The sequence below is a fragment of the Rhinolophus hipposideros genome (genome assembly GCF_964194185.1).
Source record: "Rhinolophus hipposideros genome assembly, chromosome: 7".
NCBI lineage: Eukaryota > Metazoa > Chordata > Mammalia > Chiroptera > Rhinolophidae > Rhinolophus > Rhinolophus hipposideros.
In genome coordinates this window covers 42,797,045-42,817,061 of record NC_138053.1, presented here as the reverse complement: position 1 = coordinate 42,817,061, position 20,017 = coordinate 42,797,045, and the positions used below count along the sequence as shown (strand labels likewise).

The following is a 20,017-nucleotide window of genomic DNA, read 5'->3' as shown; positions in this document are numbered from 1 at the left end:
AACAATACCTGTAGCTGTGTAAAATGCCACTTATGGTTCTTTGACTTGCAAGGAAGAATGTTGCCTAAATGTTACTCTAGGATGGGTTAAGTAAAATACTACTCCCTCAGGGCTCTGCCCTAAACTCCTGAATACAAGGATTTACTGTGATAAAAAACCAAACCATACTAGCGTTGCAAATACAATAAATGATAAATTACAGATAAAGTATGACGGTAAAGATAGACAGTGATTGTTTACAGAAAGTGACTCATCACAATCAAAATTGTGCTTCTTCTCATTAAATCATCTTTAAAAAATTCTCAGATTATCCCTTCGCTATCTTGCCACCACTTTATATGAATTCAGTAGTGAGAACAAGAGATGACTGGCATCCATTTTCAAGTGATTCTGTTCTTTTCATGTTCTTATAAAACTATTGTCTGAATTGCTATAAATAGCCAAGGCTTCTGCTGGTACTTCAGCTTACTTTATCATCAGCATTAGAAATTCACCTTTTCTTTGTTGCTGAGGCAAATTGCAGGTAAAAAAATTAATATGGCTATTTTTTCATATTTTTCACATCATGACCCTTTCCCACCCACTGGTAAGTTTCTACTGATATTGATAAAGAGTTTTGAAATGACAAGGAACATTTGTGACACGTTTGCATATTTTACACACATCAAGTTACAAGGGTGTGTTGTAAGGATGGGATCAAGTCGATGGTAAGAAAAACGAGTTTCTTAGTTATCTTTCCCGTCTGTGAATATGTGTGTGCGCGCGCGTGTGTGTGTGCATATTTTCAGGGATGATTTTTCTATTTTTCCTCTGCATAAATGTTTTTCTTTCATGTTCCATGGATACCTCGGGTAGTGGGACATATGAAATGGTTACTTGATTTTTTTTTTTTTTTTTAGTATATAAAATGTTAGTACAAGGCAGGTTAGCATCCTACATGGACACCACCAAAGGTGCATTGTGGTCTAATTGTAGATTGTAGATCAAGTTAAGAAAAATATAGCCTAGTTAGTAAGGTCTCCTGGCTTTTGCCACCCAGCGGCAGCCTTTTACAATGAGAAAACATAGCAACTGTGCAAGTAAAAGAAAAAATGGTAAGAAATGTCCTACACCTGATAGAGGAGTGTTGATCTTACTGTCTGTATCTTCTTTGCTGTGTATGTCAATGCATATGATTGGAGGTGAATCGACAGATCTTCACATTCCAAGAGAAGGAAAATCATTCCTAGATTGAAATCTCTCTTAAACAATATATATCAACTTTTTTTTATGGCACTCACTTTTTAAAGGGTCTGAAAATGAATCCCTTGTAGACAAATATTAGACAAGAGTCATCAATATTTCTTGAATAATTAAAAAAAGGGACATAGAGAGGTTCTTGAATGGGATTTCTTGAAATGGCTATTAAATCTCTTTATTGAAGAAAAAAAATAGATGACATACATGCTTTATGCAGAAGTGACATTTGGGGTTCCTAACACACTGGGGTTGTTCAACAGTCCTATATTGCTGACAAGATTGTTGAGGGTCAGTTAAAATAATTAAAAACGGATGACGAAGCAACTACCTCTTTACCTGCTTCCTTCTTGTCTAGCACCCAATCTTTCACATTTTTCTTCTGTGGGAATTTGTAACTTATGCATCGAGCAAACTCCATATCACTAGTTTCTAGGGCCACATTTGCAGGACATGTGCCCCAGTACACCTTCTCTATTCTGGGCATATTTCTACAAAGCATATCAAATTCTAGGCTGAAAACCAACCAGGTAATTTAGGATACGGGCAAGTTAGGGTATGCACTTACTGAATTCCAAGATGCATGGTGAAATGGTGAGATCAGAAAGGGGCCCTGCATTTGATAAAAATTCAAAAACAAAAATAGCATAAAATAAACTAATTAGTATATACAATGGATGTCAGTTTACCCAATAGATCGCTCATGTATTTAAAACAATTTAGGGTGTTGCAGTGTGATATGTTCTAATCCCACAGGTTATCCTTTTGACAGCTGACCTTGAACTTATAAAATGTATGCAGAGTAAAAGAAAACAGAAAGAAAATAGTTACTCAAATGTGCAACTGCACAAATATACCCCCCTCCCGCTATTAACAAAACTTCTGCTATTACCATAATATTATATATATTAGAAAGCTATACACAAGCATGTTAATTTCACAGATTTTTTAAAAGATTCTTAATATTTTATATAATTAGAAATACACATTTCAAAAACAAAACTTCTACAAAGAGAAAACAGTTATCTTGGTTAGCAAAGCATGGAGTTCTTCATGGCTTAGGGTAGTGCTTTCTATACAAAAAGTCCTTTTTGGTTTTTTACAGGACTGTTTAAAATATTAGCGAAGCTATCAAGGGGGGAAAACACATTTTGGCTTAAGTAAACTACGAAAAGCCACAAATGCTTTGCAAACTCTGTCTTACCTTTTATATGAAAATAAGCAAAATGTAATGTACATATTTTTATATTTTTATTTAATAAGAGATGCAGACCCAGATTTATTTATTTTTTTATTTATTTAATTAAATACGTTAGCCCTCAAACTCCACATTTTTAAAATAGGTATGGTCCTCTTTTAATGGTCATTGATCCTTTTGATTGAGTGCCATACGCCAATGATATGCCTGCAGGTTTTGAGTGGTCTTGGGATGTTAGGTGACCTGGCGTGTTCCTAACATTTACCAATGGCCACCCTTTGCCGGGTCTGTCCAAAACATCTATACATTTTTCTATATGTTGCATAACAGCTGCTCTCTCTTTCAGTAAAGATCTGCCGCTTTTGGCAAATGTTTCCTTTTGTCTATTTACATGTAAATAACGTTGAACCTGCAACATGACACTATCTATTGTAACATACATTTTGCAAAGGAGCACAACAGTGAAAAGAAGTTAGCCTTAAAATCTATTTTGTACAAGTGTTCTGTTGTACAACTCGAGTGCTAAGCTTATCTCAGCATTTCTGTTTATCTTTATACTGTATCACTGAGGCAATTTAAAAGTACTTTTACAAAACAGAGTACCTGACTTTTTTTTTTTCCACACACAGCACATATAATGCATATCGACCCCCCTTCCCCATTAAGGTATAGCACACACACACACTGCAAGAAAAAAAAAAACTATTAAGTAATAATCTGATCATGTTGCCCATCCTTCAGAGAGTCGCATGCGCTTGACTGAGGGACTTTCCCTTTCGTCCGGCGAAGGTCTGGTGAGTCCAATGGGGGAGTGGAATTCGTTCCGGTGATCCTCTCGGTCGCTCCCGTCGTAGGAACTGCTACAGCTGCTCAAGCTGTCAACAGGAGATCTCCCCGCCTCGTGGCGCGTGTGTTGTGGGTATCTCGAAGGGGTGGTGGTACGGTCTCTAGGAGGAGAAACAGGTTCTGACTTGATGTTGAGGCTTTGAGTAGAAGGCAGGGAGAGATTTGAACTCTGAGATAAATGAGTGCTAGTGCAAGCTCTGTAGGAGGAAAGGAAACCCAGTTACAGATGGAGGAGGCCTGGAGCCCCCAGGAACTCACAATTACATAAAACATCAGCTTAAAGACTCTCATAGACACCAGAGCATGCCCAGAGGGAGGAGAACGTGCTTAGGAGCACGTAAGGGCATTGCCTTCTTAGAGCGATTTAGGATGTCTCTGTTGATTTGCCCGGTAGTAATTACAGTATTTAACTGGTCCAGGCTCATGAATCACACCTCTAGTCTCTGACAGGTTCCCTCCAAACGAATAGGTTACCGGTTCAGAAAGGTTTTTTAATAAGACACACTGGAAAAAGCATTTTCTGTGTCTATGGGATTTCTTCCTAGACTAGTTCCAAAATATAATCTAAGATTTAAGATACAGTGTTTAGCTTTTGAATTAGATGTCCTTGATTTACTATTGCCAGTGTTTGAAAATTATTGTAAAAAGCTTATTATGGATATAAATGTTTTCCTTAATTTAATAAGCACATACACATTAAGTTGCATAGTCTTCAGAGAAAGGAAAAAAAGTTCAAATTTCAAATGAATAGAATCCATAAAAGGCTACTTATAACCATATCTGGTAAAAAGCTTGGGAGAGGGGAAAGAAGGGGAAGGAGGAAGGAGGATAAAATTATTTGCAGAAATTTTAAGTATTGGCTTAAAAACACTTAGAATTCCTACCCCACTAAAACTAATATAATTTCACTTTCTTTGTTCAACCTTTCTCAGCTAAATGGGATAAAAGTGCTGTCTATTTTCTGCAATTATTTCAACTTTACCTCCTATTACTAGTCGTGCTCTGCTGGGGGACTTAGGGGACCACTTCTCTTATTTTTCACTGGCATTAGTTGGTGAATCTGGATTTGCCTAAGAAAAGGTTGTTAGTAAAGAAGGATCTAGTGTGATTTTGTTCCAGCAAAGTATAACTTGCCCTTCTCCCAAAATGTGGGAGAATTTCGATACTTGAAATTCTGGAGGGGAAAGCATTAAGCCCTTAAGTGTATATCAGCAACGACGATGACTTGGATCAGGATAAACCATAGTAACATTGCCAATGTCAGTTTTAAGATGCTTCCATTGTTCTTACATTCTAATTGCACTGACATCCATGACTAGATTCAGCATTATTTGCTCATATTGTCGAGAGAATAGACAAATCTCTTTTTACTGAGGAAGAGTTACAGCAAAGAATAATCCGTAATAGACACACCCATTTTAAACAAAGGAAAACAAACCTATCTACCCATGCATGTATGTGATTTTGTTACTTTCCAATGGAGAAAATTAGATGGTATTAAAAACGTCCTTATGAGTAGTGAGAAAATGGGTATATATTTCAGAGGAAAAAGTGGAGTAACTTGGGGCTGGCTTTTTGGAAGGTGAAATTCAGGCTCAAGATGTATAGAGATATAAAATTAGTCAGAAATGAGTTTATTTTTGAGTGATGTTTTATACAAAAGCACCACCTACTGGCAAAGAATTACTTTCCTTCTCTTATTAATAGATGAGCTAATGTCAAGAACAACAAAGGAGAATTATTTGTTTTCCTAGTAAGTTTTTCTTTTTCTGGCTTTTATGATTTTATAGAACCAAAGTAGTTTTAGACATTTATATCAAGATACTACAGGGAATGTATATAATTTTCAATCACCTGTTTATACTTGTATTTCTTTGTATTTTTATTTTACAGTCTATATTAGTATACTAATTTTCTAAGAGTTTTAATTAAGTAATGTTTAAATCAAGAAGATATTAAAATGGGGGATACCTATATTTCAAAAGGATTCATAATGGTGGACTATTTTATCTTGGTTCAGTGTTACTTAATGTTTCATTTTGATGTCAGAGAAAATCATCTTTTGATTTTTGGATGAAAGAATTTTCCTGACCATTTCACTAAAATTTAATGAAATGTCACCATGAATCACACAACTGTTTAATAATGAATGCCAATTAGGAGTCTGAAAATAAAGTGGCATATCAGTAAATATTTTTGTCTGCCATTCGACATTTAGATTATGTCTTCACAGGTGGGGGACATGGAAAATGAAGAAAAAAATTTGGTGAGTTGGACCAGTAAAAGCAGTTCATCTGGATAAATTAAGCAAAAAGTGATATAATCAAAATGCTATTTCTTTAACAAAGCTTTTGGAAGCTGCATTATCTCCCAGTGTCAAATGGCTTGTACAGGTTTTGCTGCATCTCTTCCCCAAAAAAGACATGATGATTACTGTTTATCCCTTCCTAACAAATAGGCCAGTTCTTAAGTTAATCTTTTGGTGGCATTCCATTTGACACTGAAAGGATATATGAAGCATTTTGAGTAGTTCTGGGGACACTAAATCCAGAGTAATGAAATGTAAGTGGTATCTGAGATTCAGCTTCATTATACTGTGGTAGACGACTCAAAACAGGTTGACTTTTAATTGACTAGTCTCTTTTATCAAGGAAGTATTTTTCTTGAAAAGAAAAAACATTAAAAATCACTTAGCCGTATATATGCTAGGTTCAGATATAACCATGTTGTGGTTTTACTTATTCTTGAGAACAAAATTTTTACAGACAATTATGAAATGCTTCATATGTGTGAGTAATAAACAGGTGGAGGGGAGGGTGGTGGAGGTGGGGATAGAAGCCAGACATGCAAGTTTCCTGTATCAAGTCCTGATGCAAGTTCTCATCTACTACAGATGCCTTCCAACTGGAAAAACACCGACCCTTCCCCGTAATTGTTCAGTAATGAAACATGACTGGATAGTTTTATTCAAACTGCTTACTGCCACTGCCTGGAAATGAGACTATCGAACTATATTTAAACCTAAACTTTTAAAAGTCATCTTTCCTCCAAGTTACCTCTCTCAGTTATATACATTAGCACAGATGATATACAGAAGTATTTCCAGAAAACAGGTTGCCCTTTTTAGGTGGTAGGAGAAAAAAACCCAGTAATTTGAGGGGCATTTTTCTTAAATCTTAGTATTTAAATGACTTTCACTAACCCTGGATGGCAACTTCCTTCTGCCAGTCACCTCCGCTCTCTACATCAAGTCAGTTTATGCCATGTATGTAACTTGCTTAGATAAACATCAAATAGTAGATAGTGTTAAAGTATAGCTTTGAAGAGTTAAAGGTATTTTCATGAACTAAATACGAAGCTCTCTTTTGTACTTTTCAATTTTGAGAAAGAATGGTGGTGACCATCTTGGGCTGCTGGGAATACCCACTTTAGTTAAGCTGAAATATATTTTATTCTCCTTTGAACACTGTTATCTATCCAAAAGAATGTGAACCCACCATACAAGTGTATGAGACTACTTTAGCCAGGAAAAATATCAATTTAAAAAAATTAATTTACACTGTACGAAACTAAGGCAGCTCATATAATTCATTTTACATAAATATTACAACTTGGGACAAAAAAACCAGTTTAACATTTAATGTTAAACTAGCATGTGCTAGTCCATTTGAAGGATTCTCCTTTCGAGAAGCTACTCTGTGTGTGTGTGTGTGTGTGTGTGTGTGTCTGTGAGAGAGAGAGAGAGAGAGAGAGAGAGGGAGGGAGGGGGAAAAAAGAAAGGAGGGAGGGAGGGAGGAAAGAAAGTAAGTAGGTGGGCCAAAATTAAGACTGGAAGTGGTACCCTATCTGAGGGATAAGGGAAGTGAGTAAGTGCAATAAAAACTCATGGACCAAATTCAGAGTGAAACTATGCACTATGAGAACTGGTGTTGTAAACAAAATGCTTCATCCCTGGCTGTTGTAATTCAGTGCCTCACTAGTCCAGTCCTATCTTTTTTCATTTACTGAAGCATCTATTAAGAACAACAGATTCTTCAAGTAACAGGTGAGAATTTTAAAATTATAGTATAGTTAAAATACATAAGTAAATGTGTTTTATATGTAACATGTAAATTGTGAGATGTTATTGAAAACAAAGAAAGCCACATTCAGGGAAAATAATATAATTTTTGACATTGATAATTTCGAAGGAAATCTAGTGCTCTAATGGATGAATTTTGTGAAAAATGAAAAGTAAACAGCTATCTTTATTTTTTGCCAAAAAGCACGTGCAGTGGATCCACTGCTGAGCCGCAGAAGTGTATGTATTTTAAAATTGCCTAGATGGTATGATGTACTTAGTGATAATTACCTGAAAAAGTTATTGCAATAAATGTCTACTTGGATAGTTAACATTTCTGAGAAAATTTAAATGTCAAAAAAAACTCTGTTGCTGATCAATATTTAATGTATCTTTCAAGTTAACAATCTTTCAAGACAGGAGAGTAATACTGTCATGTGAATGTATTATTTATACAAAAGGTTAGATTTTCAACAATAGTGATTAGTGAGTAGAATGTATATAAGCCGATGGTGAATGGGTTGAAGAATCCATTACCACAGCGCTGATCGATGTGAAATCAATTCTACTGAAAGCTGATGGGGCAGGGGAGGATAAGAGAGATGAAGTTGTAATATCACTCAGTGATTATTATTCTACTTAATGTCTTATGCTCATTATCTCCTTAGAAATAGGAACGTAGAACTAGTTAACTATTCCAACCAAATGGCTCGGTAAAAAAGTAAAAGTGAAACAGGCATAGACGATGTTTCCAAAATATGAAAACTTATCTTTAAATTTTCTATCCTTCTAGTATTTTTATTGAAGATTAATTGCAGTTTTGAAGTTGTTAGTGAAACTTAAAGTCTCAATCTCTAAAATAAAATTATTTGTTTTACAGGTAGTGTGAATTGTGAATTCAAGGCTTTTTAAAGGTTTGAACATTTCCACAATTTAATGCCAGGAGTCATTTCTACGATAAAGACACACCTCACAACTACCACAAGGGGGCAGAAATACACATCTTCTGACCAGAAAACAACAAAATTTATTTTTATACCCAAATTTAGGTAATTAGTATGTGTATGTACATACACATGCATGTTTATATTCAGACAATATCTATAAATATACAACTATACTATGACTATATTATAAATATATAAAATCAGTGGAATAGTTGATCCTATGATTATTATGTTAACATTAATCTGAGCTATGTGGTTTATGCTAAGTGAGGATTCTCACATATCCCAAAAAACTTAACGAACTTATAACTATAAATGTCTTCTTATGTCCCACATGAGCTATGTGAAACTTAACTAAATATTTATTATTGATAGAAGTGAAAATAAATATGGCCGAAAATAATAGGGAAATAATTTATGTCATTATCACAGAACGCCTGGCCCCTGCTCTTAAAGAATAAGGAAAGTAATATTTAAGCTACTTGAAAGGTATTGATCTGATAATTACTTTCAGATTTGGATAAAGTAGAATCTTATGTCCTCTAATGGGACATTAGATCACATTTTTTAGAGATTGCCATTTGTCACTTAAAAATGCATCCTAAAAGTGGATTACAAAAGAAATAATGTTGCTTACCCCAGTTGACTGAGGGCGGATGGCGGCATGTTATGTAGGTGTTGCTGTTGCCAGCCAGTTACTGACCCCAGGTGAAGAGCGCTGGCGGTGTTAAACCCAGACAGAGATGACAGGTCGGCACTACTCAGAGAGTACTCTAGATCAAAAAATAAAACAGGCAGGGAAAATATTTAATTTGGGAATTGCCAGATAATGAATAGAAGAAACATTTTTGATTTTTAAAATATTATATTAGCATTATTTAATGATCGTTATACGTTGTTTTACTTTTGGGATGGGAAGAAGGAGAAAAAACATCAGGGACTATGTTAATTTAAAAGAGATATACTATACCAAAAAATAAGTATTCCATGAAAGCTTCAAAGTAGTACAGCTTGCAATTCTAGTTTATTAAAACTACAATATGGTATTACAGTATATACATGTTTTTTAAACAATCTCGAGGAAGTGAGCTTTCTATTACATCAAAAAAATAGCAGCTCATTTTCCTTGAAATTGTTCTTCTATATTGAACTCAGGTCGGGTTAGTAAAACTTTCAGTCACTTAAAAAAAATGTGGATACTCACTTTGTCTTAGAAACAAACAAGTAATGGTATACTGCTCTGGACACCACAGGTACTAAGTAAAACCTCCTAACAGACTAAAAAGGTACTATCTTTTTCATCTTGCTTTTTAATGAAAAGTATTTCATGTACTATTTGAACATGGCAAAGCTACTCACCGGTACCATATGTTGTTGAAATGGCTGATGGATATCCTCCCATCCCTTGTCCTGGTAAAGTAGGAGTTGCTACGGAAACCACTGGGGTAGCCAATGACTGAGCAGACTGGGAGTTATTTATCCTTTGATTCTTTTAAAGTAAATAAAAAGACATTACTGGTGGAATTTTTTTAAAAGTTAAAAATATTGTATTTCAGTACTAGTTTTGCACATAAAAATATAACCTGGTACAGATCTCATGAAATTAATCATTTAACATGTGTCTCTATGAACTCTGCCAACCCTATCATTTACAATCCTTCAAGAGACCAGTTGTTGCCATAGTAACCCATTACATCAGTATCTCCTAGGCAACTGAACTAGTAACAAGTACCATAGCTTTATTATGGGTAAAAACAGACTATGTTGAAAACTGATGAAATATGTATACTGTACTTCCATTGTTTCAATTTTTATTCAAATGCAAATTAAAAAAAAAATGAAATCAGCCACGGTGGCTTTATTCTCAGTTCTATATACAGCAGAGCAGATGGGTAGGGTGTCATGTGATATTCTGACCAGAAGGTGGTGCTCTGACCACTTTTTTCAGATTCTTCTAAACTTCCCTTCAACTAGATGGCAAAGCAGCTAACATTTACATTTAACTCCTTACAGCAAGGAAAGTAAAGAATCACATAAATTTGAAGATCATGGGGCTTAAATTTCTTACAAAACAGTATCTTCGTGGTTTTAAGTAACTAAGGCATTTTGTGTGTGTGTTAGAATTTTACTATGAATTAAGTCCTAAAATAAATTTAGAACATGGCCTTCACTTACAGAAGTTGAGACCGAAACATCACCTGACATACTTTTCACCTGTGAGTGATACCTGAAATTAATAGTATTTAAATATAATCAACGTTAACAAACGATGGTAACTTCCAAAATCTTCCTATTTTACTAGAGCTACCACTCCACCTAAAAGTTGCTTTAGGTTTCTCCTTGCCCAGGCCATTTCAGGAAAGCATGCTCACCACTTACCAAAAGCAGGTCGACATCCTCAGACTGACAGCATGGGGAAGGAGTTTTATAAATTAGTGTCTAAATATTTATAATCGGGCAAAATCTTTTCAACACAAGGAAAAGCATCTTCTGATACACACAACAGTTCAAATAGTTTTTAAAAACCAGACTCTAAAGATGATTCCTTACAAAGACATTCTTTGTTTCCCTTAATGAGCTGTTTGTCTCAAATATAAAGTCAATCTAGCCAGTTTTCAGCATAGGTCACTGCCTCAACATTCATTATTTCACCATCACATTTTGGGGGGAAAAAAGATTGCCTTTTGAAATCCCACTTGCTGGAGGAGGGGGAATTGCACCTGACCCACTGCTGATAGAATCCCTGTGAAAGTATCAGTTTTAAAGGACTTGGGATAAATCTGCTGATAGAGACAGCCTGCCATGCAGCCCACAGTGCTTGGCTATGGCCCTGTGGGAGGTTTTATTTATTAGATCCAGTCTTTTCCTAAGGGAACGTTGCATATTATGTGATTTTTTTTGGTTGATATTCAAAATTAATCTGCACTGTGCCATAATAAACTAATCAGCTTGCAGGACTGTTTTACCCTGAAGCTTGCCACAGAGCACAGAAAGGAAAAAATAAATGTGTTTGCAAAATGATCTAAATTTGTCTACTGAATCTTGGTTTTAAATGTTCTCGCTCTTAAGCAAAGCTAATTTGGAGAACACTGATGTAAGTCTCTTTGTTGTTGAATTTAGTTCCACAATATCATCTTCATCTTAGCCCTGCAAACCCAGGAGAAAGAAAAATGATAGAGGCTGTGATACTATTTATATTTATATTTCACATTAATTTGTTTACTCTTACAAGTGCCACAACTTATTTTTTTTTATGTAAAATGTAACCTTTGTTTTCAAAATGCCTAGGATCTTAAAACAATTTGTTTTTTTACAGGTAGTTATTTGCATGGAGCACATACATAGAAAGATGAATTGAGGCAGTGTACAGGCATGTGATGTACTGAACACTATCACTGCAATATACCTAAGAAAATAATTCCAATTAACAGGAGAAAGTTCATTTCAAAATTATGAAAAAAGATTTTTCATTGTCAGCACTTTGAGGACATAAATAGTACAATACTGTAAAAATCTGTTATGAAATACCTCATTCTGTGAATTTGATTCTACCATTGGTCGAACCATATGTCTGTCCCATAAGCAGAGTAATAATATATATTTTTTCTAATTATAAATTGGAGCCCTTAAAAGGAAATGTTTTCTTTGCCCCAGAACACGAGTACTGTAGTGGAGTTTATTGGATGTTGGTTCTTTTTTTACATGGAAAAGGGAAATGTGAACCAGTTACCAGAAATAATTGCTAAATACAAAGAGAGCTCCAGCAACAGCACTGATGTGTTAATTTTCTGGGAGCACATAAGTAATTCATAAAGTTAGACAAATACAAATAGAGTAAAACATATACAAAACATTATCAACATTTATTTAAAAGGCAGGTTGTCATTACCACTGATGGCATCGTATTCTTGCTGCCTGGTGGAATAAGAACGCGGAGATCTGGTTTACGGTTATTCATCCCTAAGTTCATGGGGGGAGGAGATTTTGCTTGCATATTCTTGTTCAAGTTACCAGGTGAGACCAGCAGACCTGGTGAGTTTCGGGGATTGCCATACCCATTCCCTGTTAAAAGAAAACAATGAAAGAAAGCACTCAGGAAGAAATCCAGACTCAAATATGTTTCTAGAGAATACACAGCATGAGATTAAGAATAAAAGCTTAACAGTATAAGACATGCAATAAATAACAGACGCTGAAAGTCTACGGGATGACTGATGAAACTGCCATGTGAAGAGCAACCCAATCAGTTATTTAATAGTACTCTGTAGGAAGATTAAAAACTTCTAATGAGAAGACAGTTTATATACATCAACTTGCTCAGAAATCAACATATACTTTTTTTCCTATTAAAAAAATTCGGGAAGAAAGTCAGACAGTCATTCAAGGTCTAAGAAAAGCACAAAATTGGTCCTGCACTTTAATTGACCGGCTCGGTGGAGGCCTGGCTGGAGTGACTCACTCTTTCAGTTCAATGGTTTGGGTTTTATTTTGTGCGTCTGTGTGTCCTCAAGTGAAGAAAGGGCATACCAGCAAGATGGTAATTTCTAGGACACACAGGAAGAATAGCCTCTTACACAGCTTGCTGTTCAGTTCCCCTTTCCTTTGAGTGATTTCTCCCTATGTTTTTTTTCTGTCTCGTTTGCCCTCCTTGCTAAGTTCAGTGTGCGACCCTGAAGGCTGGCTTTTCTGCACACACGGAACTTCAAAAAGCAGGACTCCTTCTCAGGAGCTGAAATGAAGGGATGATGCCTTCACAAAAACGCTGATTCACCAAGGCACAGGAAGAGCCATCTAACGCGAACACTGAAAGATTTTCTTAGGTCTCTGATGTTTAGCCCCCTACTAACAGTAAATGGCTATCTGGAGGTCTCCATGTCTCATAATTCAAAATATACTGCTTTGTGGCAGGAAGAACTATGAGGGAGTTGATGTAACCTGAGCCAAGGCAGAAAGTCATCGGCTGGCTTCCTCCACTGCCTCTGATTGGAGAATACGAGAAACCAACCACCTGATTCAACTATTCTTGCTGGAAAACTAGACAGCTATTTTCTGAAGCTCTCTAAAAGGAGCGAGTCAAACCTTGTTGTTACTGCCATCATTCCCATAAAACACAAATATCTATTACCCCAGGACGAACAATACTGTGTGCTATCCAGTGGGGATGCAAAGACCGGGCTCCAGTTCTCAAAGGCCCTGAATCTCCTCAGTGGTAATCCAATATGTACGCGTGCAAAACGTACAAACCAAGACAAAACAGCCTAGGGTGAAGTGCCCACAGAGAAATCCAGATTAAGTGTTACTGAGTTCCCAGAAGGGAAGAGATTAAACCATAAACATTCACGTAAGAGGCAGGAATTGATGTGGACCGTGAAAAAAGAGAAGAGATGGTAAAATACACTGGGCTTGTGACTGGGCACTGGGAAAAGGATGAGGGGGGAATTTACGGGACACAGTCTGGGACACTGAGGAACCGGGTTTGAAGGGAACCCATGAAAAGAGAGGAGTGTTGGAGCCTCTGGAGGGCCATGGAGGTTAGGCTATGGAGACCTTGAATTGCAGTCTAACAGGGCTTGGGTTTAAATGGTGGAAATGGAGATCCATGAAGGTTGCAGAGCAGAAGGAACACAGGCCTCTACGTGGACAGAATGACCTATGTGCATTAGGATATCCTATAATTAGGGAGGCCTGGTGGTATGGACCACTCTGGAAACTATTGTGGTAGCCTGAGCTAGAGATGAAGAATTGGGAAGGCAAAGTACAGGTGTATTTCAGGAGATATTTATGGTAACATCTTTTGAATTAGAATATATTTGAGGCACACTGTGCAGAGAACAATTGTTCTTCATATCCATTCATTTACCTGTCTCATTTTATGCATGAATAAACAGGCTGAATATATAACAAATAACTACAAGACTAAATCTGTCAATTGGATTATGCATAAAATTCTCTACATTACTGGGGGGAAATACCCCAAAATAAAACAAATGAAATACCCCCAAACGTGTTGAGTACACAGTAGTTGCTTAAAAAATATTGGTTGAATTTGTATATAAATTCCTCTTCTATAATAAACTTCAAGAAAATTAGCTAAAATCTCTAAAGCCAGCAAATATGTTGAAAGCCAAAAGTTTCCTTCACAGTTATTTTGGACAGCTTTCTGTGGCAAAAGTTATTATATGAAACAAATATATTTACCTTTTATCACTAGGAGAAACACAAAGAATTTGTTCATAGAAAAATGCTTGATAAAATTGAATGCTCAGAGGAGTTTTATATTGAGTATTTCTTTTATGTTTGAATCATTATTGTGAATATGTCAGGACTTCAGTTTTAATTAATAGATTCTACTGGATAAAAAGGGAATCTGAAAAACCAAGACTATACTTTTGCACTATACTTTTCTGTCGGCTGAAGTCCAGACTGACACACTAAATACATATGTCACTTATTTATTAAGTCTGCGTGAGGTCTGGTTTAAATAAACAATCAAATGGAAAATTAGCTGGGTAATTTCAAAAGAAGGGGGAAAAAAACGTCAGTTAAGCAGTGCAATGAAGCTTGAGTAGATCAGAAGAAACTAAAACCCCGGCTTGGTAGATGCTGATACTGGTTTGCATGGAGGAGTTATTTTGTTAAAAGGAAGTAAAACCGCTTCATAAAATGTGTTGTCCTGTGATATGAAAAGCACTGGGCCAGTGTGCGAAAATGGAAATGCTTCATGAAGGCTCTGAGAAAAGTTTTTTTTGTTTTTTAAAAAAAACATTTTCTATAGTAAACTCAGAAATTCCAACAAAGCCTACATCTTTTTACTCACATTTTAAGCAATAACTTGGGGCAGCAGTAGGGAAAACAAAAAACAACTAAACATACATTTTAGTTTTTAATCCAATAAATGCCTAAATATGAAAAAAGTTGATTTGAAAAGCATTCTATTTTCCTCTTGGAATATTTCCTGTTATTTGGAAATTATGCCATTTTTAGAAGATTACTCATATTTTAAGGTGTTTACATACTGAATGTAAAATATTGTGAACCACGATGACACTTCTTAAATTCATATTTTTAGAGCATCAAGTTATTTTTAAGAACAAATAAATTCTGCCTTTTACCGGCGAATTTCTGCTCTTTTTAGCATATTGTGCCAGCTAGCATTTTGGAGCCGTATAATAACCATTTCTGTTTCCAGCCACCAAGTTGTTATTCTTCTGGCATAATATAGATTCAGGAATGCGAGACTGTGGATCCTAAACCAGTGATATAGAAACCTATCATTTGAAAATCAATGATGAATACATACGTGTGGTTTGCTGCTAAGAAGAGCCTGCATTTAAACCAGCTCGGAAACCACGGCCTCCTCCTCACTCTGAACGCTGTGGCCTGCATTGAGGCTGTTGTCCTATCATAAGATAAATTCACCATACAGAACAGTCTCGTTCAAAGTCCAGGGTCAGAGAGGTGGGAAACACTACCTCGCAATAACAGTCTAATATACAGATTCAACCTTGCTTCATGCTATGTTTTAAAATGATCCTCCGCCTGAACAATTATCAATTTAGATGTGACTGTATACAGATGTCACATTCCCTGGACCACTTAAAAGCACAAAAATTATAAAGCATGAGTGAATGGATTTCCTGATTATAGATTATAAGAAAATGAAGAACAGACCAACTTTAGAGTCAGTTTGTTTTATAGTTTCATTTGATTAAAAATATTGTTTCACATAACATAAAACAATTTAAGCATTCACGATATAATTTGGATGAAGGATAAGGGAATCTACCTCAATTGGTTACAAGTTTCTAAACACTCATATTAAACTAGTATAAATATACAGAACTTGAAATGTGGTGTTAGGAGAAAAAAAATTTTTTTCTCTCCAGTTAACTTGAAAACACTTGCTTTTTTTTTTTTTTTATTGACTCCTATTTTAAGAAGTTGTAAATTCAAAGAACATATTCCTGGCTTAAGCTGTAGTAAGGAGGACATTTTGCCTTGTCTCACAGAGCTCAATTGAGCACGCAGCTCTCTTTGAGCCCAAAATTCTAAAACTTTCTCTTATTTGGATATTTAGACATTATGAGTCTTTTCACTAGTTCTTTTTTCTTTTTTTCTGGAACTTTCAGTTATAAATACAAGCATATAAAAAGCTATTATGCATAAAACAGAAACTAGTCCTTATGGACCAAGGCTAATGTTTTCATGGGCACAATCTTTTTTTCAGTCTCCCAAATTGTCCTTTTGACTATTCCCTTTTCCTTTTCCAACTCTATATCCAATCAGATACCAAATCTTGTTACTTTTTCTTCAAAAATGTCTTTCTCCATGTCCACTGCCACCATCCTGGTTTGGCTTTCATGACCATTTGACTAGGTTTTTCAATAACCCCCATGTGTTTCCCTGGTTTCTAGTTGAATAGTTCTTCACCGGGCCTTAAAATGGACTTCAGAAAGATTGCGAGCTCCTTAAGCCGTAGGCAAACTTATGTGCATGTTTGTGATATTAAATCTAATGTACAGTCCCAACCTACCCAGGGAAATCTTTTTAAAGTACTGCTTCCATCATGTTCCTTTCTCAGATCACACGTAACACTGGTGAGTCAGTGCCCTGTGTGGCTCTCAGGACTCGGCAGAGTTTGACCCATTCTATCTATCTAACGTGATTTCCAAAGGCCATAGCCAAACACATGGTCCTCTGAAAATGCTTCAGTCTTTGTTCTAACAATTCTATAACCTGTGTTTGCCCTCCTGTTTGACGCAAATTCATTTTTTAAGGATCAGCAACTGTCCTAACTCTTTCATGATGCCTTTCAGACCATTTCAGCCCACTCTGAACTCACTCTCCTCTAAGATCCTGTTGAAATTAGAGGCAGGGATACTATGTAGAGTACTAGCATTTTAAGTGTTTCAAGTGAGAACAAAATGGATACACAAAATATGCTTAAAAATTAAGACTTATTCAGGAATGGCACTAAAAATTAAGTTACTGAAGGAATGTGAGATGAGAACTGAAAAATGTAATGAGTAACTTATTAATTTCAAACATTGAGGGACTCTCCTCTTTACGCTGCTTGAGAAAATTTTCTTGAGATAATAATTACATACTGATGACCAAGTACACCATTGAGACAAACTGCTTATCAACCATATAATATGCAAGTCAGGAAATCATGCAAGTGCTCACCCACTAAATTTGTTTATAGAGAGTTAATTGAAGCTTCCTTTTCCACCTGTTACGCCTATTAATCATTTCAGAGCACATTACCTTAGCTAACTGCAAGTGGTAGAATCAAATAAAGCAGAATTTTTCCCTAAGGAAAAAGAAAATGCTTAGACATTGGATCTTTTCCTCTACACTGACAAGTGTTTATTGCCATGGTTGTCTCTATATCAAGATAAATCTCAACAGTAATTTACTCACACAGAACTTTCTACCAAAAGATGGGCTATATGAGATCCTAGGAAAAAGAATGGTGAAAGGGTGGCAATTAAGACTGAACAGGATTTCATCAGATGGTTCAAAGGGAGACTTCCTGCAGAGAGAGAATGCAGGAGCAATCTCAGAGTCATGACGATTATTTGAGAAGAACAAACATTTCTATGAAGATGGACCACTGGATGTTTTAGAGTATGAAACTTTCAGAAGTTGGAAAAGTAAGCTTGGCTGAGACAAGACTCTTAGGTCAATGCTAATTTTATACTGAACTTCATACTATAGAAAATGAACAGCCAGAGTTAGTTCGTGAGTGGTAAATGACATCATTAGCTTTGTGTGTGAGGAAAATAATAGTGGCAGTGGAAATGATAGATTAAAGGGGGTCAGGGTGCTGCTAGGGAAGGTAGTTAGGAGGCACCTGCCGTGGAACACACGAGGAATGAGGTCTTGACGAGGCAGCAGACATGCGAACATTTACAGGGCAGAGGGGAATCAAGAACAAAAGAAAAAAATAAAGTAGATAAATCCAAGTTCTAGTCATGAGATCTCCATCAGAGTTCCTCCAACCATATTGAGCCTGTTTTCTCAATGCTAAGTAATGATTCCATAAGTGAGAAAGAAGCATAAAATTCATCTGAATCAGAGACTTCCACATACTCACCTGAGGCAGCCATCATGATGGCTGCAATATTAATAGCATACCCTTTATATAGTGTTATTTAGCAATAATAATTATATAAAGCGTACTTATTAAGTACCCTGAAAAGTACTAGGCACCTAGTAACTGCTATGTAAGTGTTTGCTATTATACATAGATAGAAAAGACCTTTAAATCCTCACAATGACAACCGTATGAGATACTAATACCCTCCCTGGGTTACATAATGAGAAAAATGAAGAACAGAGAGGTCCAGTAGCTCAATGTCCAACAGTGATCAACTGATAGAGCCATGATTGGAACCAGCAGTGTGTCCAGAGTCCATACTCTGAAGTACAACACTGCCCTGCTCCTTGAGAGTCGAACACACTTTGAGCTTTTGAAAACCCTTCTATGTCAGATCTTATTCTAACACTACAGAATACAAATGAAGTGTGAGACCTGAAAGAGACAGGAGACTAAAGGTCCTCTTGTGCCAGAGGTGACGTGGAAGCTTGAGAAACACCTTCCGTGTCCCACTTGGCCATCATAAATAACTGTTCTAGTTCAGAAGTTGCTGACCTTATACAGGAAGGCACAAAATGGTGATGTTCCAAACCATATTTCTGGTCTCTCTCTAGATAAATAAATATTTACAAACAGGAAATACTGGGTTTAACTACACTAAATGTCAGAGCAATTGTTTAACTTTCGTGTGCTATTCAACTGGATGATTAAATATGCTTTGAAAAAGAGATTTTGTAGTATTTTAGTCAATATTCTTCTCTCCTGTAACAGAGGGTCAAGATGTTTACCTGCCTATTGTCAATTTAAGAGACCGTCTTCCATCAGAACCACTTAACACAATAGTGAAATGCCCAGTATTTTATAGTATCCGTTATTAGTTGTTATCTGGAAAATAATTTCTAATATACAGGTGTATAAAATTTACTTTGTTTAGTAATTTGTTAATGACATTTGGGGAGTTTGAAGCAAAAAGCCATGGGAAAACATTAAGTTGAACATATAGCTGAACTTCTGATATATTGATTTTCTGCTTTTACTTTAGCAAAATATTTTACCGATCTAGGTTTCTTTTTTTCTTTCATTAGAACAATTTTGAAAACATTTATAAGCATACTTGTCTTGTTAAACTAGAGATGTCACATACATTATAATGCTCATTACCATCAAGTAATTTTATATTTGACTTTTTTAAGGTTGTAAGATAAATTAGTTTTCAATATCAGGACATTGTTTGGTGTCTCAAGTAAGCTTATATCTTTTTACAGAAAATGCTTTGAAATTATATACAGTAGACTTGCTCATACAACCCACTACTCTATTGCAAGTGACACACTTAAAATAGTTTTAGTGGAAAAATATTATGACCTTCTAGACTTCAGCCCTATATGCACTTTGACCTGAATGCCTGAAACTCTGCTAACAGTGGTAGGACTTATAAGTTATTCAGCTGTTGTGAAACACAGGTTTATTTTTTGTAGTTGTTATGTTTTTTGTCTTTAGGGAAAAGGAGATCTTCTTCATGGGATAGCTCTAACAGAAAAGGCAACCACAAAACATCTGGAGGTCAGAAATCTGGGAATGATGAAAAATTCAATATGTCTACTATAGAATGGGGGCAAATCAAATTT

General features: G+C 35.8%; 1 protein-coding gene across 50 annotated transcripts in view; it reads right to left on the bottom strand.

Annotated features, from left to right (window-relative positions):
- Positions 1-1,388: 1,388 nt before the first annotated feature.
- MEF2C (myocyte enhancer factor 2C) overlaps positions 1,389-20,017 on the bottom strand; it is a 165,015-nt gene continuing 146,386 nt past the window's right edge. For 24 of the 50 annotated variants that reach the window (XM_081054181.1, XM_081054173.1, XM_081054162.1 and 21 more), the window contains 4 exons: positions 12,177-12,349; positions 9,647-9,776; positions 8,925-9,060; positions 1,389-3,381 (listed from right to left, as the gene is read on the bottom strand). In XM_081054181.1, coding sequence (XP_080910307.1) covers positions 3,156-3,381; positions 8,925-9,060; positions 9,647-9,776; positions 12,177-12,349 — 665 coding nt within the window. In that variant the 3' untranslated portion in view covers positions 1,389-3,155. Of the gene's footprint in view, positions 3,478-8,924; positions 9,061-9,646; positions 9,777-10,666; positions 10,691-12,176; positions 12,350-20,017 lie in introns of all 50 variants that reach the window. The other 26 variants (XM_081054186.1, XM_081054150.1, XM_081054148.1 and 23 more) reach the window with 4 other exon arrangements.